At 55.3% G+C, this 17351-nt stretch overlaps 1 protein-coding gene across 1 annotated transcript in view; it reads left to right on the top strand.

Annotated features, from left to right (window-relative positions):
* The window catches only part of DSCAML1 (DS cell adhesion molecule like 1), a 273736-nt gene that overhangs the window by 240960 nt on the left and 15425 nt on the right, over positions 1-17351 (top strand). Inside the window, exons 21-26 of the mRNA XM_054049478.1 lie at positions 2839-2992; positions 3412-3529; positions 3829-3992; positions 5066-5164; positions 12799-12987; positions 14616-14903. Coding sequence (XP_053905453.1) covers positions 2839-2992; positions 3412-3529; positions 3829-3992; positions 5066-5164; positions 12799-12987; positions 14616-14903 — 1012 coding nt within the window. The remainder of the gene's footprint in view (positions 1-2838; positions 2993-3411; positions 3530-3828; positions 3993-5065; positions 5165-12798; positions 12988-14615; positions 14904-17351) is intronic.

Below are 17351 nucleotides of genomic sequence, written 5' to 3'. Positions count from 1 at the left end.
CCCTCAGGGAAGAATTGGAGAGGGAGACAGTGTGGCCCGGTAGATAAGGCACTGCTCTGGGAGTCAGGAGCCTTGCTCTCGAATACCCGCTCTGTCCCTGTGTTCGTCCCATTCCCACCCTTGGTCTGTCTTGTCTATTTAGACTGTAAGCTCTTTGGGGCAGTGATTCCCTCTTACTCTACAGCACCTAGCCCAGTGGGCCCTGATCTCGGTCGGAGCTGCTCGGTGCACCATAGTACTGCTACTAGTAACAAGAGCAACTCCCCATCTCTTCTCTCCTCCTCCCTTCCCGCAAGATCAGGAATGCCTCTTGCCACAGATTGTCCTCAATTCTTTAGTGCCCTCAATTCCTGGAAGTTGCTGCTACCAAATGGTTCTCTTGTGTGCAACAGCGAGTCCTGTGGTTGCTATGTTGCTCTGTTGATTTCCTTTCCAACGGTCTGTTGCGTGGGAGAGAACAAGTGGAAACCTGGTTTGGCACTGAGTTTTTCTTCTCTGGTCTTTTGGATGTCCAAAGGGTGCGGGAGCAGGGATAGTCCTAAATGCGAATGAGGCAGTTAATGGTTGCACTGGGGTAGCTCGTTATGAGAGTGGAGTGGGTTTAGGGGTGGGGTGACTTTATGCATTTCTTTATTGGAAATAAACCTGTCTCTGGGCTCCAGCATCTTTGCACGCTCTGCAGAGAGGTGAGTGAGGAAGGGCCCTGTGCAGCACAGCCAGTGGGAGGGAGACGAAGAATTGAGTGTGGGAGGTGTGGGGAGCCAGTACATGGCGTCAGTATTTTTGATATTGAATTTTGGGCTGGATGAGGTGAGTGTGTTGTTGCATTTTTTCACACTGAGCAGCCACAAAGCAAATTGTTGGGGTTTTTTTCATCGGGCCATCATGGGCTCCTGCCCTCCCAGCCTGCCCTGCTCCTGCTGTAGATGGGCAGGAGGGATCGTGGACGCTCAGAAGTGCGATATCGCTGGAACACATCACACCGATGCCGCCATCTGCTCCTGAACCTCGGAACTGGGCTCCCTGGAGAAATGACGACACCAGCCAGTTTGCACTGGCATTGAGAAATGCCAAACGACGCTGAATGAGCTTTCAGAAACTAGAGCCAAGCAAAGCAACACAGAGCGAGCGAGCTGCTCTGAGTGTACCTGGCCTCTCCAGTGATTGTGAGGGCGGGGGGTGGCTCTCTCATCTCTACCCTTCTACCTCCTCAGGCTGATGGACCCTCGGCAGAGGAAGGGGATGTGGTGGTGGGGGGGTTGCAGATTTTGCTAGCTTCCCTTTATATAAAAATCATGAGTCTGCTGAAATATACCAGCGTTTCCTCTGGTGTGTTTCCGGAGGTCGACCACACCCACCTTCCCGTGTCTCTCCTGCCTGCTATAATCCTCCCTCCTTGGGGACATATACAGACAATGGGGAGAGGCGCTGGACCACTGAACGTTGACTTTTATTGGAAGTCCCCAGAAGCAGCTGCTGCTGCCCTGCTCCCATCCAAACTGCGCTCTGTGCTCCCAGCCCATCAGAGCGCAAGGTAAGGGGAACACCTGTGAGGGCAGCGCCCCCAGCCCCTGCAGCTGTGCTGTTAACTGAACTACAGGGTGGTTTGGGTGCGTCATGGGGCTGGAGAAGCAAGTGTTGCTATCCCCGGGTTGTTCAGAGGAGATTTAAAGGCAGGGATTTGGGGCTGTCCCTTACATGGGACATTAGCCAGGAGTTGTTAATGTTAGAGATGGCATAGACTAGGGCACGGGCAGGGACTGTCTCTTTATTCCCTGTGCATACAGCGCCTAGCACAATGGGGTCATGGGCCATTTGCTACGATAATTCCGGTAATAAATCAGTGTTCTGCATTGCAAGGCCCGCGAGCCAGTGGCGGCTCCCATCGACCCTCAGTGCGCTAAGTTCCCTCCAAGCTGCGCGGCTTCGCAGCTCACTATAACTAGCCGTGCAGCAGCTTTAAAGGGCCACGTGGCAGGGACCTGGAGAGGAGAGAGGTGGGGGGTGGGAACTGGGAGGGGAGCAAGTTGGGGCTTGCAGGGGGCTGCTGTGGGCCTCTCCCTCGGCCTGGAGCTCCCTGCTGCCGACAAGGGGGAGAGAGGCCCCTTCCCCGGAACTAGCTGCTGCCGGCAGGGAGAGGGCTGGGGGGAGTCCTCTGGCCCCAGCCCCTGGGCAGCCTGCCTGTACCCCAAACTCCTCATCCCCGGACCTACCCCAGAGCCCTCCTCCCTCCCCCCTCCCCGCATCCCAACCCTCTGCCCCAGCCCTGAGCCCCCTCCTGAACCCCTCATCCCTGGCCCCACCCCACATCCCTCACCCCCACATCCCAACCCTCTGCCCCAGCCCTGAGCCCCTCCCACACCCCAAACCCCTCAGCCCCAGCTCCACCCTACAGCCCTCACTCCCAGCCAGAGCCCTCACCCCTGGCAAATAGCCCTGCCTGGAGTGCCTGCCTGCCCACTCCCTAAATGTAGGTGTGTTACAGGTTGTCCCTCTGTGCCCGATCTCTGTGGGTTCGTCTGCCCCAGCAGTGGAGTCTGCTCATTAGCAAAAGCTCCAGTGTTTATCTCTGTGGGTCCCTGTCTGATCGTTGGGGTCACCCAAGATGGTGGCCTCACACAAGGATAATCTGGGGTGGTCCCTTAAAGCCAGGACTTGTCCGAGCAGGGGTTAGGCTGCTCAGACTGTTGCTATGACTAGTATGGCTGTACTGGGGCGGGGGGGAAGTGAGGGGGGCGGTGTTGGTGGCTGCATCAAAGCCTGGGCAGGAAGAGGTGCATGAAAGGGGGTTCACCTTGTCCTGATTAACCAGTTGTGTCCCCTCCTTCCCCCCGCCAGGCCCCCAGCGAGTATGAAACCAGCCCCGAGCAACTCTTCTACCGCATCGCCCACCTCAACCGCGGGCAGCAGTACATGCTGTGGGTGGCGGCCGTGACCTCGGCGGGACGTGGCAACATCAGTGAAAAGGTCACCATTGAGCCTGCTGGGAAAGGTGCGGCAGGGCCTGTGGAGTGGGGTGGGGCGGGGGGCAGTGGGGCTGATTGGAGGGGAGCTGGGTCTCTCTCTGGGTAACAGAGTCCTGTGGGAAGGGGCAAGGTCATCTGGCATTTAGATTGGGCTCAGTGTAGAGGCTGGGGGTCCCACTGCACACTCTGGATCCAGGCTTGGGTTTGACACGTGCCCTGGTGCTGGCTCTGGGTTGGCCCCTCGTCTCCAGGACTCACCATAGCCAGCACCTCGCGATGCGCCGGCTACTCCGTCTGCCCGATGGCTTGGAGCAGGTTCTGCGGCATCGACAAAGGTGGTGAATCTCAGCCCCTGGTGCAGCAGGGTGGGGTCTGCACTGGTGGGATAGGAAGGCTCTGTGTGCGTGGCTCGTCCAGCCAGACTGACGTTCCCTTCCCCCCACAGCCCCAGCCAAGATCATTTCCTTCGGCGGCACCGTCACCACTCCGTGGATGAAGGACGTGAGGCTGCCGTGCAATTCAGTTGGGGAGCCGGCTCCTGCCATTAAATGGACCAAGGACAGGTAACTAAAGCCTACCTTTTCCCCACCGTGCAGCCTCTCGGGAGGAGCCCTGATCCTGTGGCAGGGAGGTGGCAAAAGGGAAAAGCTCCCAAGGTCCTTGTCCCTGGAGGAGCTGACCTTTTGTTTGGGGGCGCTGCCTGGCCGTTGGCCTGTGGAATGGAAGAGCGGCCGGGCAGCGCTAAACGCCATCTGAGCAACACGCTCTGGAGCCCCATCTAAGCGCTGGGAGCTGCTTGCTGCTGGGATGCGCGAGTAGAGATTTATGCTGATGAGTTGCTGGCATTTCTTGTTCCTTGCAGCGAGGATTCTGCCATCCCGGTGGCAGTGGATGGGCACCGGCTGATCCAGGCCAATGGCACACTGGTCCTGCGCTCGGTGAAAGCAGAGGATTCTGGGTATTACACCTGCACCGCCACCAACACCTGGGGCTTTGATACCATCATCATCAACCTGCTGGTGCAAGGTAAGGGCTGTGCCACCCTGGCGTGCTCGGCACGGCTCTGCCTTTGCCCATCATTACAAATCTGCTTGTTGCTGGAAATGGCTGGACAGAGATTTTCTGCTGCCGCATCTCGGCCACTGGGGTTGTTCATTCAGCTCATCAGAGCTTGGAATTGGTTGTTGGAGCTCTGTGATGGGCCACTTAAGTCACATGCAGTTGTTTCAGTTCCCCGATGGGGCAGCCTTCCCTTTTATATAAACTAATGTTGCCCGAAGCCAATCGCACTTTCTCATGAGTCAAGTTTTGTTGTACAATTAAATGAGTTTTGTCCGTGGGCCTGAGAATCGCTTTCCACAAGCCCATCCGAACTCTGCTTCACCCTGTGAAAGTGCCCACACCATCAATGTACCGATTGGACTGGTTCTGGTCTCTCATTGCCTGGTGTGTCCATCCAGCCGAGCCCCCCAGAGTCTATGGAGTTACATCCGTGTGATGCCTCTGTGAGAGCAGAAGCAGCTCAGTGTCTGAGTCCCAGGCGTTTCCTTCCCTGTGTCGATGCAAATGAAGCCATGAAGTTGTGTGCACTGGGAGGGTGGGGTCTGGTTGACCTGTTGCTAGTGATGCTGTTGTTACACTTTGCTTTTCACTCATTCTGGAGCAGGGAGGTGAGACGGGATTGTTTTGTTTTCTGTTCCAGGACCATCTTGCTCTCCGCTCTTGTGCATTAAACCAAGGCTGTTGTTTGGGTTGCCAGGGGATGTCTGAAACATTGAATTAAAAAAACTCCCATGCAAAAATTTCCCTCTCTGTTCAGTTTTGCTGAACGCCTTGTAAACTGCCTCCAAATTCTGAACCTCAAAGATCCAACCATTAGATTTTTTTCTCCACACTGTGATGAAGCTGGGAAGCTCCATGTCTCTTCCCAACAGGATGAAAGGATAGAGGGCCATCCCTGGGCACACGGGGCTCAGTGCACAAAGGTGTCCGTGGGCACGGGACTTGTATTTGAAATTAACCCTATAAAGGTGCAGATGTCTGGCTCTGGTTCCAGTGTGAAATGTGCTCAGTGACTTTGTGCTGTTTGTTTGATCTAGTTCCCCCGGACCAGCCGCGCTTGACTGTATCTAAAACCTCCGCTTCATCCATCACGTTGGCCTGGATTCCTGGGGACAACGGCGGCAGCTCCATCAGAGGTGAGGCAGGGAAGGGCAAGGGACTGGAGAGCGTCAGGAGCTCTGTGTGGCTGGACAGCTGTAGGGTTGTGATATTGAGTGTCAGGGTTTAGGGTGCTGAGATTCCCTCTTTTAAGCGGGGCTTCTGCTCTGCATGGCTTGTGTTCCACAGCCACGGCCAAGGGAGGAGAGGAAGTGGCATAAATTCTGGGGATTCTGCATGCCCTTCTCAGGAAGGGGCTGGGGAGATGGCAGATTCTGTGTCTGAACTTGATATTGCTAAGTTTTCTGGGAGGGGCTGGGGGTGGACTGCCATGTGTGAGCAGCTGGGTCTGCTTCACCACTGGGGCTGCAAAGCCAGATGGAGGCACGTGGTCTCAAAGAGGGAAGGGCTAGTGGCTTTGGAGCTCCAGATGCTAGCACGTTAGGGCTTAGCTTCTGGAGATCCGGATTGGCCTTCTGAGGATTAATGATGAGTCTGTTATGGAAGGTGCAATGGCGTGCGTCCTTGTTTCAAAGGAGACCCTTGCGTGGCTCCCATGGTGGTCAGGGTCAGAGTCAGGGTCTCCTGGTTCTACAGCCAACTTCAGGAGGTGAATGTAGTCTAGTGGTTAGAGCAGGGGAATGGCGAGTCCTGGCTCTGAGAAGGAACGTCAGTCTCTGGCTTAGGGCTAAGAACTGGGAGCCAGGAGGACTCCTGGCTTTTACTTCCAGCTTTGCCACTGACCTGCTAAATTATTTAGTCTGTGTGCCTCACTTTCCCCGTCTGTAAGGGTGACGCTTCCCAACCTTGCAGGGGGGCTGCAAGTCTCAATTAAATGGCTTGTTAAGTGTTTTTACAAGATCCTGGGACTGAAGCAGCTTGCAAAAACCAAGCCACTAATTGCTATTTCTGGCTGCCTGGTGTCTACGAAGCTTGGACCTGAGTGACTAGTGCTCATCTCCTACCTGCATCTCCCCTTCCCAGCAGATCTTGGACGGCTAGAGAGCTCTAGGAATTTCCTGGCTTTCCGAAGCCTCCTTTCTGCTCTGATTCATCTAGTGAATTATATGTTGAAACAGCTGCAGACTGGGGGTGAGGGGGAATGGAAACCTCACTTACAATTAATTAAAAGCATGAAAGTAATTACAAGCAAATCTCCCCAGCCAGCAGCCTTTCACTTCAATGGACTCTGTTGATAAATTTGGTTATAATTGGATTAGAAATATTAAAAACATGCTGCATATAAAAAATCAATAAATAACTAAGGGCCGGGCGAATCGTGGCGTGAGCCTTTCAGCACGGGAGTACGCCGCTTCTCCCGGGCTCTTCCTTCTGCAAAGCTCCTTGGTGTTGGCTTTGCAGGGGGAGACAGCGCCACCTGATGGGGCTGGTCTGGAAGTGGCAGGTCGTGTGTGGAATGGGTGTTGGGGGAGAGCAGTGGCAGGGTCTGTGTGAGCAGTGACCGGTTATGCTGAAGGCCAATGCTGGACAGAATCGGGCACCCTCATGCTGGGGAAGAGGCGCGAGTATTTCCTGGGGGTTCTGCTCGGTGTGGGGTTCGCTCCCCTGAGGTTCTGGGAACAGAAGACCCAAAACTCAGTCAAAGCCACTGAGATGTGCTTGGTTTTATGACTTAGAGCCACATGCTGCTGCAAATGGGATGGGGTTTTTACCCCAAGCTCTGAACTGGTCCTGGATCGGGTCAGGGGGCTGGCCCAGGCTTTCTCGATCCACGAACCTTCCCCAATAGTGGCTGAGCTTTGAGTTTGTGGTGGAATGTGTAACTAGGCCAGTTCATTTGGTATAGGGCTTCCCTGGGGGCATGCATGTTAATAACAACACTCTGCCTCTGCCCTACGTGTCAGGTCCCTGGGCCCTGCCAATGCGAATGGATCCAGCTGCACACCCACGCCGAGAGGTAGCTCAGCATTACTGCCCCATTATCCTGAGGGGGAAACCAAGGTGCAGAAAGGGAAAGTGACTGGCTCAAAGTCACAGACATGGTCAGTAGCAAAGCTGGTAACAGAACCCAGATCGCCATGCTGCTGGGAAGCAGTGCAGTCTTGTGCATAGAGCCTGGCCTGCCACCTGGAGTCCTGGGTTCTGCTCCCATCTGCTAACGACCTGACGGGTGACCTTATGCAAGTGCCTGCCCCTCTCCGTGCCTCAGTTTCCCCTCCCACCACGTGACTGTCTTGTCTGTTTAGATTGTAGGTTCTTTAAGGCACGGATGGTCTCTTATTGTGTGTCTGTCTGGGCAGCACAATGAAGCTGCAGTTTTGACGTCTAGATGCTATGGTAATACCGTGTCTTTTAACAAGCCCATCTTTCCCTCTCTTGCACAGTTCCACCTGGGTTGCCATTGAGTTTGTGTGGGTCTGTCTGTAGTACAACAAACGCACTTACCTGTACGTCAGCCTTGAGATCAAATATTGTCGGACAGTCAAATCACACAGACGTCTGAGAGCGCCCAATTGAACATTACTACCTTCATTTGAATAGTCATTCATTCAACTCATGACGCACATTTGCACAAACATAGGCCTCTCTTCCTGTTCTATATTTGTTTAAGAGTGAGCGAAAGTAAATGCAAAAATAAATAAACCTGTCAGTGCAACACGGAGGTTGAGATTTGCATATATAAAAAGTCAAGACATTCCGAGTTATGATTCCCACGGCAACAGTAAGTCATCCTCATTACACGCAGACATTGGCATGAACCCCATGCTCGTGATGCGTCCGTACACCTGCTGCCACCTTTGACTTTCCTCACTCTTTTGAGTGTCTAATAACAATTGTAACTGTGTACTGCATTTAGTGGAGATGAGCGTGTGTGTGTGTGTATTACATGTATTGGTCCTATATAGGATCGTTCAGCTATAAATCCAACATCTTAGATCACTGTGAAAACATCTGTGAAGTCAAGCACAGTCCTGCATTACCTGGCACAGAAAACATTCCTTTGTCCATAGGTTCTCTCATCATTTCCTAAGCAGGGAATCCAATAGCCACATGCTAGATTCCCATTAGAGAGAGCTGCAGTCGCTATGCACGAAGTTCATTGAGCCCTAGGAATTTGCAGTCCATCCTGGGAGTTACAGGTTTTACTCATTAAGATACTTGGCTAGGCTGATTGGGGAAGCAGCCACAGCTGGGGCCATGCCAATCAGAGCCCAGCTGGCCCTGATCAAAGGGCTGTGGGGCCAGGAGGCAGAGGAGTCTCTCTCTAGCGCTGGAGAGAGAAGGACCTGGCTGCCTGGGAGTAGGGTACTTGAGGCAGAGCAGTGCTGGGGAAAAGGGCAGGAGGAGCTGGGGAGCGCCAGCTTGGTAACTCCCCAGGCTGAGGCCTTGTGCAAGGCCTAAGGAAGGTACTGGGGCGGCAGAGGCAGCTGCTCCAAACCCCTTGCGGATGATGAGTGGTTTACAGACTGTGTCTGCCCCAGGGAGCGGGGGCTAGATAACGACTGGCAGTAGCCACTGAGGTGAGGTGGGTTTAGAGGGTTGGGGGGTTCCCTGGGAGGGGAGAACCAGAGAGTGGGGGTACAGCGGGGGCAGAACCCTGAGGTAAAGGGGCACCAGCCTGAGGCAGGCAAGCCACCGGCCAGCAGAGGGTGCTCTGAAGCTGGAAAAGAGCTAATTCTAAGACGACCAGCAGGAGGCGCTGCGCCGGTGAGTCTTTGCTTCGCTTCGGCACCCTACGTAATGGTGACCAAGCTGAATGTAGTGCCTAAACCAATGACTCCTGCACGCACAGACTGTTATCAGAGGATGCAGAAATAAGAGCACCCACTCAGACACTTTGCAAACCAAGCCTGGAGGTTTCTCTGCACCACATCTTAAAATCTGCAGGGACTGGCAAACATTTAGCGTTCAGTGCAGTGCAGACTGGCGACACTGTGCTCTCTCTTAGGGACTTGTGTTAATCTCGTTTTGTAGTTCTCCAGCTCTGAAACAAGTCCTTCAGACTGGGCCTGTCTGTCTGCTCTGTGTGTAAACAGATTCATAACACAGGGCTTGTGTGCACAGGACACTCTGTTCTAAGCCAGGGGTTACGCTGGCCCAAGCTGTAACAGTGTCATTCTTCCACTGTAGCTATACAGGTCAATGTCTCTGTGTAGACAAGCCTACCCTTAAAGCAGCAGGGGTGTGTGTGTGTGTGTGTGTGTGTGACGCAAGATTCCCAAACAAATGACTTGCTGACACACCTATGGAAGTGAGGCTTTTGAGCCTCCTTGGAATAGATTATGTGTTCGGCATTTGACAGGTGATTCTTTGTTGTGCGTATTCTGGGATTGCAAGGGGATCAGTTCAGAATAATACTCACCTCACTGAAGTCTAATAACGGCTTCTGTGTGTGTACGCAAGCCTGCCTCACTCCCCAATAAAGCCCCAAGAGCCATTTTAAGACATGTTGTTGATGGGAGTGTAACAGGTTTATTCATCTAAGACCCAGTGTGTTTCCTAATACTCTTAATCATGTGAAAGGATGCAGCATTCAATGACAGAAGCAACTTCCTAGCAGCTTCCCGAGGGAGTTAGTTAATTCTGGCTTTCCTTTTATACGCTGGCTCCAATCAATCACATTCCACACTCACCGAACGCTGATGCGGAAACAAGTAATTGGTGAAAATGCTATTGATGGTGCCCGGTCGGACACTACATGTCCCAGGGAGCAAGATCGAAAGGCAGGTTGCTTGAGAGAGCCGGGGAGACCGGAGCCACGGGAGTCCCCAGAATTGCTAGTGCCTGGGAGAGGCATCTGCTGAAGGGGCCAGGCCAGGCTGCCAGGTGCAGGCATACGCCTTCCCCAAGGCGCTGGTTTGGAGGGCGATCAGGGTTGGGAGGGCCGAGGGGCAGCCACAGAGGGGATCTTGTGTACAGACTGAGCCCTGTGGGGTAGCAGGCAGCAGACCCCCAGGAAAGCTGCAGGCTTGCTGGGGGTGGGTGACAGGGCAGTGTTATGCCTCGCCTTGCACCAGAACTGTGCACTTTGCTATGTACTCGGTGATCTCTGTACCCCAGCCCTGTCCCACAACCCACTGCGGAACATGGGACAGGAAGCCCATTAACCTCAAGAGCTGTGGTTATTGCTGTCCCTGGCCACTGCCCTCCCCCTGTGGCCCTTCTCCCAAGGGGGGCTGGAGTCTGAAGCTGTATCTCCAGCCAGGCAGCTCAGTGCCGGCTCTGACATTTGAGAATCCCTCCCCTCCCTGCCCCCGGTGTTCGTGCTGCCCTCTCGCCTAAGGAAACAGTGCTGAAGTTCCCTGCCTCGGGGCCCCTCCATGCCACAGTTCTCTTACTGGATTGTGTGGGACCCTCTTGTAACATGGCAGCCTTGGCATGGTTCAGCTCCCAGGCCACGTGGGAGCCAACCACGGTTTCATATTGGTTTTCCACCCTGGAAAGGCCCAAAACTCTAGTGTTGTTCCCGCCCATGGGTCAGGCCCCATCTCCCCGCCTGCCCAGTCCCCACAGCTGTGCTGGAACTGGGTCCTGCACCATGATCGCAATTGCAGGGGTCGGGGGGTGTCCAACCTTCCTAGTTTGCTGCAGTGCCACTGGGTCAGAGCAGGGCGGCTGCAGTCAGGTGCTGCTAGGACAGGGGCGTCCGTGACCCATATGTTCCATGTGGGCTTTGGCCCCATGCCTTTTAATCCAGAAACTCCCTTCTCCTGCCTTTTCCCCAGTAACCTGCTCAGACAGCTGGGGGACCAGTAGCTTCCTCCCCACAAACCCACCCGGATGGCAGATGCCCCAACACACACACCCCTCTGCGTGTCTGAGGAGGGATTTGGTGCAGGCTGAGAGAGGTGGATTTTCCTGCCCATAGACTCTGCAGCCGCCAAGCGAGCCAGCCTCAAACCTCGGCGCTAATCTCCATAATAAAGGGTGTGTGTGGGGGAAATCTCCCCCCTCGTTCTAGCTCCATTTTAATAATCTAAGAAAAGAGGGCTCCATTTCCATCCCCATTCATATGTATGAAATTAGGCAGGAAGACATGTTTAATGTGCGCGGAGGCAGAGCTGGATTTGAATTGGAAATCAAGGCTCTCTCCAGGCCTGGCCCGGAGGGGGGTAGGGGAGGCTGTGGAGCGCCATTAGAGTGCAGTGTTCTGGCGTTAATCTGTGTGGTCACGCTCCCCTCGTTAGCTGTTGTTGGCAAAGGGGAAGGTAGGGCAGGGGGGTGGCTAACAACTGACTGATTTTATCTGGGATGAAAAACTGCAAGTCAGTGGCTGAGCGCCCCCCTCAGAAGGCACCTCGGGGGGCCATGTGCAATGGGTCTGGCGAGGTCCCAGCTGGGCTCCAGCCCCACTGAAAACCCCACTGGTCAGCTTTTAGCATTATGCACGTGGGCCCTTACGCGTGGCTGGTGTTGCGCTACTTCAGTCTGGGTTCCTGCATTGTATCAGGCTCCCATTGCTAGCAGCCCCGTGCAATCTCAGGGCTGTCTCAGTCTGCGCTGGGGGGAGGCAAAGGGGGAGCCAGGGGAATTGTTTTCCTCTGCATTCATTATAAATGCATAAAGATTATTTCCCCCCTGCCTTTTTGGAGTCTGTTCATCTGGCTACTTCAGCACCACCTGGTGACAGGGGTGGGTTGCAATTTACAACAGTCTGCTGTGAGACCAAACCAAGGGGTAGGGCGCCCTTAGGGTGTCTCTACCCTGCACTGTGAGCCCTGCTGCAGCAGAACTGAAGTTAACAGACCCTGGGTTTGTGAACCTAGGGCTTGAGCATCTACATTCATTTGTAACCCCAGGCTAGGAATTGTTGAATCCTGGGTCCCAACCTGGGATTCCAGGATCTGCACTGCATTATTCAGGCCCAAGTCCAACCATCCATATCCCAGACTTCCTAGCGCCCTTCCAAAATATGGCCACTCTATCCCTTTGTTTGTGGTGCAATGTGGGAAAATGTGACTGTCTACCAAACTTGACCATCCAGAGGACACAGAAAGTTAGCTTGTGGGATTCCCAGAACACGAGTCATGGGGGGCTGCATCTACACTGCAAAGCAATAAGGCTTGAACCCAGGGCCCTGGCTTGATTCAGGGTTTGACCCTCCATCCCTGTGGGGACCTGGGATCTGAGCCCTGGGTTAGTGTGATTTGTGTGTAGATGGAAGGGAGGGTTAGGCTCGAGCCTGAGTTGAAACTGCTGTGTAGACATACCCTTAGTCTAAAATAGTGGCGAGGGCTCTGGACTCCTGGGTTCTCTGGAGGACTCTGCCTCTGACTGGCTGCGCAACATTGGGCAAGTAACTTGGAACCAGATTCTCCCGTGAATGTGGAGCATGTGCAGCGTGCTGGGTAACTGCACATTAAATTGGCTAACCTTGTACTTTGCACAGGCAGTTAATGCAACACCTTCCATGGTGTTACCTAAAGGCTCTTCAAATCTAGCTCCTTAGCCCTCCCTGCCTCAGTGTATCCATCTGTACAATGGGGCTGAGATTCACCTATCTTCGGATGGGCGGGATTGAGGCCTGCTTGATGATTGGACACACAGATTCAGAGCACAGGAGATCTGCTGAGCCAGGGCTTCTTTGACCAGCCCTTTCCCACCTGCCACCATGTTGCATCCCCCTTGGAGAGGAGAAACAGGTTGTGCTCTGTCCCTGTCTCCCTCTAGATCTTGAGCGCTAACAGCCCCTGCTCCTCTCCCCCCGCAGGCTTTGTGCTGCAGTACTCCGTGGACAACAGCGAGGAGTGGAAAGACGTGTTCATCAGCTCCACCGAGCGCTCGTTCAAGCTGGACAGCCTCAAGTGTGGCACATGGTACAAGGTGAAGCTGGCAGCTAAGAACAGCGTGGGGGCCGGCCGGATCAGTGAGATCATCGAGGCCAAGACACACGGCAGAGGTAAACCAGCAGGGGCCACCCAGCTGCTCGGAACTGGTCTGTCTGCCGGCCTGATGCTGGCAGAGTTGCTTGTACGTCTTGGGCCACCTGCGCTGGTTCCCCTTTTTAATTCATTCCTTAGGTCCTGGCGAGGGAGAGAGGGAGGGGCTGGAGCGAGGGAGGAAGTAGACCGCCCCTCATTCAGCACAGCACTATGGGCCGGGTGCCTCCGCACAGGCCGCTGCTGGAGGCAGAATACAGGACTCGGCCTGACGAGCGAGTTCTAGCGAAGGGCTTCCCTTTTGCGTCTGTCCTGGACGATGCTCTTCCTGAACTGCTGGCCACTCCCAGGGCGTCCTGGACCAGCTGCTACTCCAGCACGCGCTCACCAGGGCCTCCCCCAGCCCAGCGAGGAAAGGTCCTGAGGCAACTTGCTCTGCACTGTTCCGTGCCACTGCCCAGGCCCTAGCATGGCCAGGGGCCTCACAAGCCTGCTGCAGAGATTCACCAGCTGCATTTCTTTTCCCTTTCAGATTTTACATTTGACCTACCCATTGTGGGGTCAGGTGTTGATGCTTTAACCCCTTCCCATCCTCCCGTCAGAGTGCCACGCACCCTGCCTTCTCCCCCAGTTCGCTCCAGTGCAGTTTGCTATCTGCAGTACTGGGAACACAAGGAGGAGTGACGGCAGCGTGATCCGGCGGGGGTGTGGATGATGCTGGGTCCATGGTTAGGTGTCCAGAGAGGGTCCAGTAAGGCCAGCGCTGCCTTCTGACCAGGATCAAGCGAGGTAGACTGGTGGGCGGAACAGAAGAATCGGGAAAACTCCTGCCCCAGTCTGTTGTTGCAGGGTTATTTGGTTTTGTAAGGTTGCCGCAGGGGTCAATTGACTCCTGTGTGCGGCCGTCGGTGTCCTTTTCTTTGCTGAAATGAGAAACTCCCAGGAGCGTTTGGAATTTTCCTCTGTAATGTGCAGTGCAAGGTGCAGGAGGTCAGTTTATTGGCCTCACGTCCTTGACAAGTGTCCTGTTAAAAGTTGGCCCTGGCCTTATACAGATGAGCTTATTGCTGGCTGTGACCGATGGTAAAAGAAGTCCACTGTCCTCAGTCATCTTTAGCTAAGATGCTGTCGCAACTGGCTGTGACCAGAAGTAGGATTTTTTCCCCTGGCTGCCCAGGTAGTGACCTCAGCAGTCGTGTATTACGGAGACACAGGTTCTGCTCCTTCAGTTCAGTTACCAAACCCTATTTCCAGCAGCCCAGCCGTAAAACCCCTGCAGGAGGGAACCTGAGCAGCAAAGCCCCTGCCTGGGCGACGTTGCAGGAGGGGCCCTTTGCTGCTTCTCACTTGCTGGGCATTTACCAGTGTCCGGGCAGGTGGCTTTGTGCTTGGGAGCTCTGTCACCAGCTTCGCTTTGCAGCATGAACTGTGGCCGCCGGGCAGACGCTGGGTTGGAGCGTGCTGAGTGTTGCTGGCAGGATGGGGACGGGGTAAGAGCCAGCTCCCATTGAAGGCTGGACTGAGACCCACCACCGAACTGCTTCAGATGCAGCAAAGCGAGTGAAGGCCATGGGGAGGGGGCAGATGGGAAGCTTGCCCTGTACGAGCTGCCCCCTCCCAGGTCCTCATGGCATGTCCTTTTCCACAGAGCCCTCCTTCAGCAAGGACCAGCACCTCTTCACCCACATTAACTCTACGCATGCCAGGCTGAACCTGCAGGGCTGGAGCAGCGGGGGCTGCCCCATCATGGCCATTGTCCTGGAGTACCGGCCCAAGGGCAACTGGGTCTGGCAGAGCCTCAAGACGAACAGCTCCAACGAGGTCTTCCTGACGGAGCTGCGCGAGGCCACCTGGTACGAGCTGCGGATGAAGGCCTGCAACAGCGCCGGCTGCGGTAACGAGACCACCCAGTTCGCCACGCTGGACTACGACGGCAGTAAGAGCTGACGCAGCACGGGGAGTGGCCTGGTTCTGGGGGGCTGGCCGTGGGGCATCGCGTGCTTTAGGGGGCCGGGGCATGTGGTGCGGGTTAGGCGGCTGGGGCGGGCCAGCAGTCGGATTCCCGCGCCGGCCTCGTTGCATTAAGGGGTTGTCTCTTGCTCAGCATTTTGCTGCTGCCTGTGGCCCTGCCGAGCCACTCAGCGGAATGCCAGGCAGCTGCAGCATCCAGAATCCACTGCTTCCACCCCACCTTCCTCTCTTCCTAGCCGGGCCCTCCCTGCAGCTGTCACTAGCCTTCCTCCTGCCCCTCACCCTCCTCTGCCCACAGCTGGGATCCCATGGGGCTCTGGCGCCTGGCCCGGAGCTGGGAGGGGAGCACGAGTAGTGAGATTTGCCTAAAGTAGGTTAGAGACATGAGCTGCACAGAGCTCTTCTTCAGGCCTCTGGGTAGTTGGAAAGCTCGTCTCTCTCACCAGCAGAAGCTGGTCCAGTAAAAGACGGACACACACTCACACACTCACTCACTCACTACTACCCTGGGACTGACACGGCTACCAGCACACCCTGAACTAGATTAGGCTGATGGGGAGAGGAGTACAGGAGAGAGCCATCTCTCCAAGCCCCAAAGAGAGCGTAGGCTGGAGACTCCCTGCTACGTGCCTTCCTAGCTCACCACAGGCCTGTCCTAGCTAGAGACTTCTCCAGGTCTTTCTCCTGCCTTATTACTAGGTACACGGTCGCTCTGGCTCCTAGCTGTCCCAGCTCGGGGGTTGGGTTTTAAACACACTCACAGCCTGATCTTTGTGACCCAGCGCAGGCTCGGCGGAGTCTGTGCTGGCTGGGGTCTGACCCTGCACAGCAGGGCTGTAGCAGCCATTCCTCCTCTCCCATCCAGGGCCTAGGCTCCTTCCTCCTGGAAGGGGTGGATTTAATTAGTAGTGAGCTGTCCTTTCTCCACGGGCATCTCTACGCTGAGCCTGCTTCTCAGCCCAGGTAGACAGACGTGCGCTTGTGAAAAACCGCAGTATGGCCATGTCGACGCAGGCTAGCCATCCCAGTACACTCCTGCCTGAGCCCGGGGGCAGACACGGGCAGCTACCCAGCTGCGGCAGCCACCCTGCTGTTTTCGCAGCACTCGCTCGAGCACAGCTAGCGCCTGTCTGCCTGCCCGCGCTGGGAGGCAAACACCCAGCTGCCCTGTAGACATACCCCATCGCCCCTTCAGTCCTTGGCATCCCTGCGCGGGCTGTCTGCCGTGGTTTCGTTTTGGGATGCAGACACCCGGGAACTGGAGTGATATCCCACACCTCCTCCCTCACTTATTGTCCAAAGAACATTGAGAAATGTCGTAGTAATAGCTGGTTCTCGGGTGACAATCATCCCTGCTGCTCCCCCGCTTTGGTTCCTGTCCTCTCCTGCCCCCCCTCCCTGCAAAGATTGCAGGGGCCAGTATCACTATCCCTGACTTGCACAGGGAGGGAGTCTATAGCAAAACCAGGAAATGAACCCTGGAGTCCTGGCTGTAACCGCTAGCCGCTCAGTCCCTTAGCGTTCAGCCTGTGGGGGTTCTCGCCGTAAAGCAAACCCCTCTAAGTGTCACACCTGCTTTGTTTCTTCACCTTTCAAAAGGGCAGCTCAGGTGCCAGGTGGGCTTGTTCCAATTACACAAAGGCCAGAAATCTGTGCTGGCCCCTTCCTGAGCAGCCCCCGAGCCAGGCAGTGCCAGCTGTCAGCAGGGAGTTGTGTAGGGCTGATGTGTTCTCGTGACAGATGCTTCTGCTCAGAGCCTGGTCACATGTTCGTTCTCCAGGGAGATTGCAAGTGCCTCGTTTTTATCAGTGGACTGAGAGGGAGATGGAGATGAGACAGGGCAGGTGTGCCCGTTACCTGACTGAGTACCCCGCCCCCACTCCCCCTTCTGCAAAGCCCACACCACCCAGCAGGGAAATGAAATTTGCATGCAGTCTTCTCTGGGGGGCAACAACGCATCCCAGTGGCCCCGCATCCCCACCCTCCAAGTGCTGATGTCCTCAGGAGGTTACCGTGGTCAGTGGCTGTGGCAAGGACTCCGTGCCAGATAAACTCTGTGGTGGGTCAGATCAGAGCACTTTATAGCACGTGGCTGTGTGTTAGGAACGTGAATCCTGGCAGGGGAGGCGGTGGCTGGGGCCAGGACACCTCTTAGCTGCCATTTCCGGGACTTGCAGTTGCACATGCTCTCACATATCATGCGTGTGCTTAGCGTGGGTTCCCATGACTGGCTGTAAGAAGGGCTGGGTGAATCTCCGTAGCCCTGAGGGGTGAGCCCCCAACAGCCCAGCTCTGAGGGTAGGTCTGTACTGCAGCCGGAGGAGAGGCACCCAGCACGGGTAGGTGCACTGCCAAAGCTTGAATCTGGCTAGAGGGGCTAAAAATAGGAGCGAGTGCACACCCAGAGCTCCGA

The sequence above is a fragment of the Malaclemys terrapin genome, chromosome 15, assembly GCF_027887155.1.
Source record: "Malaclemys terrapin pileata isolate rMalTer1 chromosome 15, rMalTer1.hap1, whole genome shotgun sequence".
In the NCBI taxonomy this organism is placed as follows: domain Eukaryota; kingdom Metazoa; phylum Chordata; order Testudines; family Emydidae; genus Malaclemys; species Malaclemys terrapin.
The sequence above is the reverse complement of the archived record's forward strand: the minus strand, read 5'-3'. Positions and strand labels throughout refer to the sequence as shown.